General features: G+C 43.2%; 1 protein-coding gene across 10 annotated transcripts in view; it reads right to left on the bottom strand.

The window, feature by feature from the left end:
- Positions 1 to 13,226, bottom strand: part of LOC138487712 (adiponectin receptor protein 2-like) — a 1,243,553-nt gene that overhangs the window by 314,157 nt on the left and 916,170 nt on the right. For all 10 annotated transcript variants that reach the window (XM_069614254.1, XM_069614248.1, XM_069614245.1 and 7 more), the window contains one exon: positions 8,255 to 8,332. In XM_069614254.1, coding sequence (XP_069470355.1) covers positions 8,255 to 8,332 — 78 coding nt within the window. The remainder of the gene's footprint in view (positions 1 to 8,254; positions 8,333 to 13,226) is intronic.

Consider the following 13,226-nt stretch of genomic DNA (forward strand, 5'->3'; position numbering starts at 1 on the left):
CTTAAGGCCGATATCATCCCCTCTTTGTCAGTTTGATAGAGTGAGTGATTTATAGCCCCTCAACCAGTTTTTATATTTCTGTTTCAATTTTTTGGTTTTAGCTTCGAGAAGTACCAGGTCAGGGCATGATCTACTGAGCAGCCTAATTTCTTTTTGCAGGCAAGTCTCATCATAGATGTGATGGTGTTTGCTAACCCTTGTTAGAGCCTTTTTGGGGTTTATGGTCAGAATAGACTCTAAGGTGGATCCTACAAAGGTCCGAAAGTTATTGTGAGTTAAGAATATCCGTTTGTCCTCGATTGTGGTTTCGTCAAGAATTTTTAGAAAAATCCTATTGGCTGACTTGATGTTACCCTCATGCCATTTTACTCTTGTTCTTGACAAATTAACTTCAAAATTTGCACTAATTCCTAAGTCTTCTGGGGGCGGTCTCCATAACAATATAGAAATCGCAGGCATACTGTGGTCACTATATTTTGATTTAAGTGTCTCAAAATTTGCGACTGACTCCAATAAGAATTGCGAGATAAATATGTAATCTATAGTGGATGAGTGGATCCCGTTCGACCAAGTAGGGGAGGGGCAGCCCTTTTTTGTTGTCGTGCAGGGCGAGGATAAGCCCCAGTCCGTAAGAAATTTGAACCATTGCTTGCCTTGCTTTAATTTTCAAGCGTCTCTCCCTATGTCAAGGAGAGACGAATGGTGGGAAAAGTCTGGTTCCTGTTCTGTATATATGTGAGGAGTGAGGTCCGCATTTAGGTCACCAGCGACCATGATTTGCAGGCCAGAGTGATTAGACATTTAATCTGAGACATGTTCCTGCAAGAGTAATAAGGCATCTTCTAGATTGTCTTTGGCAGGCCAGTAAATGTTAATTAGTAGGGAGATTATGTCTTTACGAGGGACTATGTCGAGTAGTACTGACAAGAAACCTGTTGCCACCAGTTTGCATTTGCAGACTTTTAAGGGGCCCTTGATCTGAATAGCAGTAAGAAGTCCCCCGAAGGGGCGGCACAAAGGGCCCTGTGAGGCCAAGTCCTGGTAGCATTGATAGCCGTCCAGTATAAAGGGTCCTGTCATCCAAGTCTCCTGTAAGCAGATCACTGAGTATTGAGTTAATTTTTCAAAGATTTCGTGCAAGTTTAAAAGGTGCATGTGCCCCCTGGAGTTCCATGAGAGTGTCGATAGAATACTTAATTTAAAAGGAGGGAGCCTTCATGTCCCTTAATTGGGCGATTGAGTCTCTCAGGGATAGGGCTAGCCATCTCAAGCTCGATTCCTCTATAGCTGGTTCACTATGGTTAAACTGGTTCGCTTTCTCCCTCACTCTATCCATCGTATTACTCGGTTTTTCACAATAATGTGTCGATCTAGTGTCCTTGAGAAAGGGTATCAAATTCTATTGAATTCATCAGAGACGGTTAAGAATGTTTCATACATGGTTCTGGTGAGTAGAAGAACCAAGCGGACACAGTCAAGCCGTTCTGGATGAATAAAGTCCACCAGTTTATTGTCTGCCGAGGAGATCGTTCTCAGTAACTCAATTTCATTACACAATGAAAGGACTCTGCCTCTTGTTAGGGAGGACGGGCCATCATGCTCAAATAAATAGTATTGAATTAGACTTGGGTACTCGGGATGGATAGGCTTTCTCCATTGTGTCTGGTCCATGTTATATTTAGACAAGTTGTTAACTATTTGGGCATTGTGGAAAGCCTCACCCTCCTTCTCTGGCTGGGATACCCGAGAATGGGGCTGATTTTCAAGAGTCCCCTTATTCGGAAGTTCTCTCCCCATTAGATTGTTGGTTGGTTGGGAATTAATTGTTGGATAGCCTGGAGACTTCTCTCCTAATTTGTCTGGCAGGCCATATCTTCTTAGGTTCGTCGTGTGGGTGGACCCTTCCTTAGTATTTCTTGCTACCTCTTGTTCTTGAAGTAGCGATTGCAGGATTGTTTTGATCACGTGTTCTGCTTCTTTATCGGCTGGTTCTTTAAGAGCTCTTGACAATCCTGAGCCATTCATTGCCAGCTCAACTGACGTCTCACCAGGCAATCCAATATCCAATCTTTGAATGTTCTTGTTGTGCCAAGGTTATAATCTCCATGTTGTTCCCTCCCTCTTCGTTTGTTTGTAGCAATGGAATTAGCTCCTTCCTGATTTCAGGGGGGTGGGGGTGAGCCCGAGTTGGCGGTTGGCCTCCAGCTGCTAGAGAGGTTGCCAGCAGTTTTCTGGAAGTCTCTATTGTCCTCTAGATTTTTACAGGGGCTTTTTAGACTTTTTAAGTTCAATGTTTTTGAATGTAGGGAGACACGTTTAGGTGGTATAGGTCTGAGTAAAGGGCCGTCCATTGAAAGAAAAGCTACTTCCCTATCCTCAAGAAGCACGTTTCTTGAAGGTATTTGTACAATCAATTGTTCTTTTTCAGAGGGCTTTCCCTTAGATTTTTTAAAGAAAGTAGGTTTTTTTTGAGAGTTAGCTGAAAACTGTTCAACCAGTAATGATTTTTGTTTCCCCTTGGAGTTTTTGGAATAAGTCTTTGACTTTAAGACTGCGGTGAGGGTATTACAGGCCAGCTGTCCACCCTCCCTGGGGCATAGGGAGTTACCCTCTGCCTCTTCCATTAATTTATTCTGGCTTTCTACTGTTGGCGATTTAGATTTAGTAATGGTGTTAGCCATCCCCAGAGCTTTTTTACTTGCTTCATTTAGTTGGGTTAGATCAAAGGTGCCCTCTTCTCGAGGATATGCCTCTTCCGATGTATTTACGAAGTTCCCTTTTTTCTTATTCCTCGGTGCAGAAAATATTTCTTTTTCAGGTGCACATTCTTTTTTAGGTTTTCGTTTTAGGGCCTTCATGTAGAGTCTTTTCTCCTTTCATGAGACGAAATATTTAGGATTACTATCCTCATTTGTCTCCTGATTTTTTGTTTTTATGTCAGCCTTTCTGGCAGATTCGCAAGCCTCTTCTCTTCTTCCATGATGTTTGTCAGTGAGGAAGGGCTATTTGGTTTTTCTAGATTTCCTGATCTATTCTTTGGTGGGTGTTCCAAGGGAATCGATTGGGTGGATATGGCCTCTAGTTGGGTGTAAATGGCTTCCAATATTGCTGATTGGGCAAAATGTTCGTTAGCCAGTTTTTCCATTAAGGCAAGATCTTCAAGGTTCTTGTTAGGTCGTTTAGGAGTGGTATATGGGACCTCAAATTTTTGTGACTTAATCGTACAGTCTAAGAGAGGCTCTGTTTGAGTAGAAGTTTCGTGTGAGAAGCTTTCAGAAGTTCGCAAGCCTTTTCATAGTTTGTGTATTTGGAGAGGATCGGGGATTGGGACGGTTTTGATGATGTTCAAAAGGTCCTTTGAAAAGTTAAGGGCTTCAAGTTTGCTTACCATCTAGAAGGTAGAGCCATAAAAGTGTACTCTGACCAGGCCAACGCTCCCCCTACCACCATAAGCTGTGGAGTTCCACAAGGGTCATGCACTGCACCAACCCTCTACAACCTCTTCACTAAACCCCTCTTTGACTTACTGGACTCTCTGCATAGCCTACACAAACTATGCAGATGACACAAGTTCTCCTCCCCCTCATTGGAGACTATGTCCAAGACACAAAAGCTCTCCTCAACCTCTAGACCACGATCCAAACCTGGATGGCTATTAATGGTCTTTGCCTTAACGGCGACAAAAGAGAGATCATCATCCTGGCCCCAGCTAAACTCTATCCAAGCTCAGCCAAGAATACTCACACATGACCATTAACATTAGCATACCTGTCTCCTCTGCCTTGAAGACCCTAGGAGTCTACCTAGATGCTACACTCTCCATGACAAGACAAGTCAGCGCTATCTCCTCTTCATCTGCACTGACCACCAAAGTCATCTATGCCATAAAACCCTACCTTACCACTCCTAACTGCCTCTCCATCGCTAGAGCCACCATAGGAGCCAGACTAGATTATTGCAACACCCTTTTAGCCGGCACATCATCCAAAAATCTAATCAAGCTCCAAATAGTGCAAAACAATGCGCTCCATGCTGTTCTACACATCCCCAAATTTGACCATCTATTGCAGGCCCGAAGAAATGCTCACTGGCTCCCAGTTAAGATAAGAATCAATTTCAAAATACTCACACACAAATGCATCAATCACACTGCACCTTCCTATCTAACAGAAACCATAACCAGGAAATCTTCCCTCCATCCTACAAGAAGCCACCATGCCAACCTACTCCAAGTTCCTACCGTGAGAAGAGCCAAAGCTAGAGGCATTGGCTTCCCACACATAGCACCCAAGCTCTGGAATGACCTCCCCAACTCTCTCATAGATTAAGCCTATCTGTACTCTTTTCGCAAATCCCTCAAAACCATAATCTTTCCGCCCTCCCCCGCTGACATGAACTGTACCTTAATGTTTTGATGTCTGTATGTAACTAAAAATGCTACTGTAAAGCAAAATGCCTTGTAATCATTATCAAACCTCCTTTTGTAACCAGCCAATGTTTTATATATAACAGCGCCACGATGCCCACAGGTGGTTGTGTGCTTTAAAAATACGAATAAATACTATTGTAAGGACATCTATTAGCCTGTTATTTAGGCCCTTTATGTCCTGATGTGTGCGCTCATGCCCCTTGTCCAGGAGATTTAGGATCTGTGTTAGGACTGGGAAAGAGGCTTCTGCTTCCTTATGTTCTTGAAGAAATGAAGAGTCCAATGGGGGGACCACCCTGGGAGGGAAGTTAATATTTATGGGTGGGGGGAATGGCATGGGCTTGAGCATGATCTCATCTTTTGCCTAAAGTCTGGTTCTTCCGTGTCATACTGTGGAGAGCTGCTGCTCTTTAAGGACGGATTGGGAAGTTTTTCCAGGTGTGAGTCTGGTCGATGTGGCAGGGAAAACTCTATCCCTGGATTTAATGGGTTTCCGAGATCAAGTTTATGGAAGTGGACCTTGTCTCTCCCCCCCACACCCCTTGGTTGTATAGGAGTTGATGGGCCAAGGGATAGGCGAATGCGTTTGTCCAACTCGGTACTCGCCACCAAACCCATAATGGATGTGGCAAAATGGGGAATAGGTGGACAGTTGCCTTTCGAGAGAGACCAATTAGGGGCATGGATACAATCTTTAATGCTTAAAAAGCTTTGTTGTATTGAAAGCTCAGGATCAAGTACTGCCTTAAGGGGAAATACATTAGGCAACATGTTTTCATTTTCAGTCTGTCTGTCACCATGGGTACCTGAGATTTGATCATCAAACGTGTGGGAACTTACAGGTTTGGAGACTGCGTGTTCTAATTCCCCACTGTTGTCCAAAAAACTGCCTAGATTGCTTTCTGTGCAAACATCTTCATCCGTGTTTTTCATCAGGTCTTTGTTAGCCGTTGCTAATGCTCTCAATTTGCCACTACGCAGGGGGCCGCCATGTTTTAGTTAGTCGCTGCGGGGGGGGGGGGGGGGGCAGTCTTTAATCTTGTCCCTGCTACATTGCCCGCTGACTGTCAGTTGCTGGCCTTGATCTCGAGGCAGAGAAATGCCAAGATGGATCAGTGCATGGAGTTCTGGGGCCAGCTAGTCAGTAAATGGTGGACGTTCCCGCTATGAGTATGGTATGACAGTGAGAGCGGTTTGTGCTCTCTCTTTTTTTTTCTTATATGTGATAAACGTGTTAGGGTCTGGGTAGCAAATCTTGATTACAAAATTGCAAACAAACCGAAGATTTTTGTGTTAATATTAAGTTGAAAGCGATCATATGATTACCTTACACTTCTTATTACAGACAGCTTTTTTTTTAATGCCTTTTTTGTGTGACGTTCTATCACGCTATTGATTTTAAACAGTCAGGACTCAGGAAAACACTTACTCCTGTGCCCTAGTACGATATTTCTAGCAGTGTTTGGCTTATGCTAGAGTGTTCACATTTATGTGTAAATCAAGAGTTGCAAGTCTAAAACAGCTATTTTCCTTGGTTGTGAGTTCTTGTTGCACAGGACACTTGTCGGTTTCAGGTGATAGTCGGGCTGAGTGTAGGTTTTCAAAAACCGAGTAACGCGACTTCGCTTTAGCACAGTGAAAGTGGGAAAGCAAAGGAAAGAGCGTTGCAGGAGGGGCTGACAAGGCTGACATGCGCGGCTGTCGGCCAGACGAGCCAACGAAAACCAAACAGCTCTGACTTGGCTCACGACTTGATGCGCGCGCGCAGATGCGCGCAGGAGCCTTTAATAAGGAATTCTGGGAAAGTGGGCAGGGCTTATACCAAAATAGTCCTTTGTACAGAAGTCCACAGGAGGTCCTTGAGCAGGGTCTCGTGCCAGCAAACAGCTCTGACTTGGCTCTGTGAGAATCTATTGTAATCCAGAAATTAACTAAGAAATAGAAAAGTACCATCAGAATGCAAATAAACCATCTTTTGTCCAGCACATTGAAGTCCTTTTTTTCTTGATTCAACTGAAAAACACTAACAAAAAGGAAAAAATAATCTAAGTAGGTGCAAAAAAGAAGCTATCCCAGCCTCACTAATCACCAGTACTTTTCACATTTGCCACTTCTCAGCTGGATACCTAACAGAGACTTCAAATGAGCACCCACGTGGTACCAGATCACTTTGTGTACGGTATCGCATCTAAGCTTCCAAGTTCAATCCCTCATCTACTGTTTAATTATGTTTGCGTTGCTTGCCACATACACTTCATACACTGTTCTCTTCAGATTTCACTATACAATGGTGCCGCTTGCAACCTTGGCTTCAACACAGACCGGTTCAGTATCAGTCTCCCCAACTCACCGCCTGTGTTGACTTCAATGGCGCTGCTTTGTTGTAGGAGCCGAGGACAGTACCACAGCGGCAGACGATTCTCTCTGCCTAGACTATCGGCGCGGGAGAGCCCAGAATTCTTCAGCATTGATTTCTGGTCTTATGTTACCTATTCTTGAAGGTTCACAAAAGTAGTCTTTCGTTGAAAAGGTCAAGGGCACTTCCCTCCTTGCAATCCTCTTCGGCCTTCCCATCTTTCACCTTGTATTAAACTGCATACTTGGAACTGCTGCTTCCTCATATGCTTTGCCTTGCTCAGAGTGTGCTTTCGTACTCCGCCTTTTATCCATGTGGGGAAGTGTGATGGAAGTCAGGTGTGTGTGTAATGATCAGTAATTGCCTAACCCTACCTGACCATTGAATTGGGACACGTCAGGTATACGGCTCGGGTGTTAGTCCGTTTTCTCTCACAGTGAGCTGCCTGTGAGAAAGTGTTCGCGTTGGAAAAGGGGTTGGGGGTGTTGAGTTCCTAAGTATCCAACCTTTTTGGATGGGGTAAATGTATTACAAGGATCTGGTGTCCCACTTCCACTCCCTGAAGACCCCTCACCCAGGTGATCCTCGCCCACTGGTCCACCTCCAGGAACTGGATCCAAAAGTGATGGCCGTGTCCTGGCCACCTGAATGACAGATCCATAGGGACCAGCGGGTGAGACACCTTCAGGTTTCTCACACCATCTACCTATTGCCAACCACGGGCCACTTCCAAACACATGCCATTTGTCCGGCTTTTGGATTACCGATCATCTGCTTTGGACAATCGGACCATGGCTCGTTCCTTGTATTGGTGACTTGCCAGTCTTCCTAAACTTTGCATTCTCATTCCACCTGGGGCTCTTTGCCTGGATATGGACTTTTCCTCACATTGATTCAGTATCCTGGTTGATTCCTCTTCTGGGGAGAAGGTGGAATTCCTCCAGTGTCTTTGAAGTGTGTCAAATGCTAATAAGGTCTGGTCATAGCCCGCCTGTGGCTAACAAGCAACCAAGTTGGAAAAGTTTACATATCACTGTGTCAGCCTCTTTTGTCAGTTAATTTTAGTTAAAAGTTTCCATGCACCCTAATCACTACTTCCTCAAAAGATGTGGCAAAACAAGCTACCTTTTAGACGTTAAATCACTATTGCCAAATTCAACAGTTTGGTTTCCTTAAATATTCACACAAAATCATAGGAACATTTAATTTCACTCCTTCAGGTGCTATTTTAGAGTCACAACATAGGAAATGCAGGTCTAATTGCACTTTTAAAAATCTAACCACAGTATACACCAGCTACCCTTTTTTGTTGGCAAGACATAACACAGCCATCCGGAATGGAGAGAAATAATGAGAATAAGAGAACAAACCTGGACAATAATTGTGAAATTACAGAAAGAAAATATTCATGCAGAATCTGAATTTCAAAATACATAAGCAATGCTGACATTTAAAACTTATACAATTACCATTTGCTAAAGCTTCATTTTCTTTCCTCTTCTTGGCTCGTTCTCCGGCATCTTGTTCCAAAGCTGCCATGAAGCCACCTAATAGGAGAGACCTCAGGATGTGAGAAATGGCATTTGAGCCAGAGCTACTCATTAAATGCATATGTATTTTTGAGATGAAGGTAGGGAGGTCCCACCTAGTTATGGGTCCATCTGCCCAGACACTCTGAGTTGGCATTTCATAGACCAACATTAAATTGGAATTTCTTTATCTTTCTTGTTCATCTTCCTTTCATTACTGAAGGATCACATAAGGAACCTTTGGCCTGCGTTAGTGGATCTTGAGTCCATTTCCTTGAAATCCTAAGAATCAGGGGTACACCAATGCCAACAGAAGCAAAATATTGGGACTATTTTGAAGCCCTTTTGTGAGGCTGAATGGGAAACTGTGATTTGTTTCCATCTCAAGTGACGCAACACCTCCACAACCTTCCGGAATGTTTTCATATTTGTAAGATGCCAGGCAGTGAGATTTACCTCTGCATAAGCTATTACTACTGCTATATGATATTACTACTGCATTCCTTCGTCATTCAGATTTCCTGTAGTGGGACAGGACTTCCTGCAAAAATGATGCTGAGAAACTGTTGCAGTTTCAACTTGACCCTAACATGACAAATAGAGTGTGAGCTGGGGTACAATGACTCCACACTAAGTCCCAGAACAGAACAAGCATTAGCAAAGCAAACAGGCCTGGCTTTGTAAATGTAGACCGTAAGAAATCTTTGCAAATCCCCACAGGATAAAAAAGGCTTCTCCTCTACCTATGCAAAGCCAAACCTTATGGCTTTGCCAATATCCTGCATAGGAGTGGGACCCTGAAGACCAAAGCAAAATCAGCGTGAGGGATCACTCCAGGAAAGCAGGTTCTGGAGACTCAGCAAACAAAGAAAAGGAGCACATCAGCACAGTGGAGTTAACAAGGACGACCGGGAAGAGCAGATTAGGTCGAGTATTGGGCTCTCAATACACTTCAGGCAATGGTAGCTTTCAACACCAAAGCAAGGCGGAAACGCTGAAAATCAATGGTAAAATGTCTCACAGTGCAGCCACAGAATGCCGGCCCCAACCTATGAGGAAGACCCGCAGGAGGACAGAGGCAGCCCAAGCAGGACCTACAGTAGCTAAAAAATAAAACTGGAAACCAGCCCATGACATGGGGTCTAGCCAGTATGGCCAGCAGTGGTCCTTAAAATGCAGCTACAACCCCAAAACAGAGAGAGTCCTCCAGTGGCTAAGTAAGCTACCCTCCTTCTAACAAAATGTGATCAAAATTGAGTGTAGGCTAGGGGTATCCCCTATATCTACCCACACAAGGGTTGCATGGCTGGCCTCACAGCAATACCACGCGTACACAACAGTTAAGTTGCCTTGTGGTTTACCTAGACTAAAGAAGGCCCTTCAAGCAAGGCAGAGTAGGACTTTAAAAAATGCATTGGTATCCCAATGGCTACAAAAAAGGTACACTGTGCTACCAATGCAGCAAATCCACTTGCACCCTTGGTGGAGCCCAATCTAAATTACATCTACCACCAGGCTACTGTCTAAAATTAATGCAGGGTGATATAATCATTCTATGGACAAAATGGAGAGGGGGGGGCGCTTAGAAAGCACTCCTGTCCAAGAAGCCTTATGGCGAACCATAGAACCTTACACTTTAAAAGATAAAAATGATTGCAATTGCAGGGAGGAATGGTATAGGTCTCTCTGGTCAGCGATAATGCATAGGAAAATGCATGGTGAATAGAAACCTTGCATGAAGTGGAGATACATATGATAACAATAACATTGTCATTGTGTGCTACCATTTCAAGATGATGCCTATCCGAGTCTGTTTCAGTGGCGATACAATGGGCCAATGAAAGGCGTGCTCTGTATCATGGAGCACCAGTTTTTATGTATTGTGAGCCATGTCCTTCTAATCTTTAACCACATGAAGAGTAACAGTAGCAAAAACAGTTAATGCAGCACAAAAGTGGAAAACAAAATGTATGAATCATCCAAGGCTTCGATCTTAAGAGGAGATAAGGGGGATAAGGAACAGTTGAAACACATCCGTACATAAGAAAGGAATAGAAACACAGTAGATTACTGAAAACATACCCTTTATCCAAAATGTGTGCATAAAGGAAAAGATCCGCATTAAAGGCAAATACTATATTCAGAAATGTAGTGATAAAACCCAAGCCCCTAAGAAACATCTGATGACAATTCAAATAAGTAATAAACAATTTGTTCAGGTCAGTAAAAAGTTTCAGTACTTTAGGAAACAACAGGACGGAGAGAGTAGGCAGCTCTCAGTTATATGCAAGAACTGTCGAAGGTTACCAACGTTGTAGTGTAACTGCAGATGAGCAATCTAAAGGCAATGAGGGACTCAATCAGAGAAGATTCAGCTGAAAATGAAAAGTTCTCCAGGCGAGAGGATTACAGAGCAAGACCAGAGACCCAGAGGCAGAAGATGCTGAGGTCTGATTCCAATGATAGAGGGGCGCTGCAAAATCCCTGACTCACAAAAATGGGACCAGAGAAGGATTAAGGATTCTCCAAATGTAGGAAAGGCTTCTGGAGTGCTTTGCAGAAGCCCAGGAGACAAGGGTGCAGAGAAGAGTCCCAGGGTTGTGGTTTGCAGAACGGTGTATGCAGGCAGAGACCTTGGTTATGAAAGAACAGAGTAACAGCGGAGACGAGGTTGACACCCATCAAGCGTTCCAGCTTTTGTTTTTCAAATTTTTTCTGTACACTATGCATCTTAGAAGTCTCACACAATCATATGCTCTGGCTAAAGAATCCTAGGAATGTTTTGCTGGAATGGGGCAGCTTGCACCTTGGTGGGCATGATAGTTTGGAGCTGTGCCAGGGTGTGGAAGCTTCAATGATAATAGCCTATTTTGCCACAAGAGTGGAAGATGAATATATATGTCACTAACAAAAAACGTTGTTACATGGACGTTATGGTTACAGGAAAATCAAAAAACCAGTTATGGTAAGCTAAGCAACCATAACTTGCGCCACCAGTGTGCACTGCAAAGACTAACGCCCATGACATCATAGATGCCATCACAAATCTCATTGATGACAATCACTGATGACATCTCGTGTGGCCGCCCATTTTGTGTTCACTGACTTAAGCAGGCCAGGTGCTGCTTTTCTTCACTAACAGTCAGGAAGTAACAATTCAAAAGTTTCTATCTTTGTGTACGGCACCCTTCACATATGTTCTTGCACTACTTTCCTCAGGGTTCACTGACATATGATACATATGCATTTAGGGGATGAAGAAAGCGTAAAATACAGCATTCATTTCTGTGCATGACGATAATCAGTTATGTTATGAACAGTTTCTGGTAATACTGCTCCTTTTTTGCTTACTGTTATTTCCCTGTATATGCTCATATTTGTATGCATTGTGGTGTCATTATGTTTTCTGTGCAGTAGTGCAATTATGTAGTTATTAAGGCAATGGTAGCTACCTCTTACATGTTTCACAGTACCCGAAACTCTAAAACAAAAGCGTTCATGATTTTACTATGTAACAAGGGAAGATGTTCAAGATTACAATTCTATGGGGCATGGTGCAGACAATGGCTACGTGTCCACATGAGTTGGTTCATGCATGGCAAGGAAGTCTATAATACAATGGTGTGTATAGCAATGCATTGTGCAATGAACTACTTATCTCATTATAGTTCTTCCAATGATCTTTGATAGTTTTCTGCCACCATTACAATAACAATCCCTTGTGGAAACTTTCCATGAAAACTAAATGCACATGTGAGGTCATCAGTGATGTCATCAATGAGATTTGTGATAGAATCTTTGATGTGATGGGTGTTAGTCCTTACAGTGCACCCTGGTGACGCGAGTTATGGTTGCTTAGCTTACCATAACTGGCGAATTTTGGAGGGTTTTCAGTTTTACCTGTAACCATAACATCCCTGTAAAAACGTTTTTCCATCGAATTCCATAGGTTTTGCTAGTGCAACTTAACCATAATGTCCCTTTAACAACGTTTTTTGTTAGTGAATTTCATAGGTTTTTAGTAGGGCACTGTAACCAGAACGTTGCTTTTGCATAGTGTTCTCAGTAAAGGCGATAGTTTTTTAGTAGCGTATCTTAACCATAACGTCCGTTTAACAACGTGTTTTCAGAGAGTACCCACCGTAAAGTAGCAAGACCAGAACATCACTACAATGTAGTAAGCACACGGAAGTTTGTCTACTAACTGCATAGGTGCTGCAGTAAACAATAGTAGAAAGGCATAATGTCTAATTTATTACGGAGCAATGGCAAGCACCTTAGAGTGTCTGGAAGAAAAATCCCCTCATAACGCAATGACTTGCACTACTAACACCATTGGTACGCACAATACAGTGAAGCGTACATCATGTAATATATATTGCTATATGTACAGCAAACACATTTTCTTTTCTGTGAGAGAACATATTGGAAAGGAAAGCAAGGCAGCACAAGCAGCAACCCTTCCACAAAAGCATACGGCCATAGCAAAGGAAAGAAACTCTGTGCATAGCAAAAAGGACAGGTTGGAAGCCAAAGTGGAAACATTGGTGAACAACTGTGCCGGCTGAAAGGTTGCGTACAAGGGTGTATTATTGACAAAATGAAACAGCTCTAGCATACCTGCACGTGTACCCCTTCCCCATGTCAAAGGGCGCCATCCCCTCAAAATCCATGTGATGGGAGACGTTAAGGTGATACCTCAATGTCTTCCTCCCCTCACAACCAACTTGAGGGACTCCCCAATTCCCCACAATAAGCATCCACTTATGCTACCCCTTCCCGTTGCTAATGGTGTGTATGAATGTGTACAAGTAAACGTTAATAAGAGAAAGGTTGTTGCTTGTATATGTAATATTTTTTTTTGTTGAAAGGTTGTTCTCACTCAGCGGCACACTGGAATGACTGGAATTAA

This window comes from Ambystoma mexicanum, chromosome 9 (genome assembly GCF_040938575.1).
Source record: "Ambystoma mexicanum isolate Mex_15411 chromosome 9, UKY_AmexF1_1, whole genome shotgun sequence".
NCBI lineage: Eukaryota > Metazoa > Chordata > Amphibia > Caudata > Ambystomatidae > Ambystoma > Ambystoma mexicanum.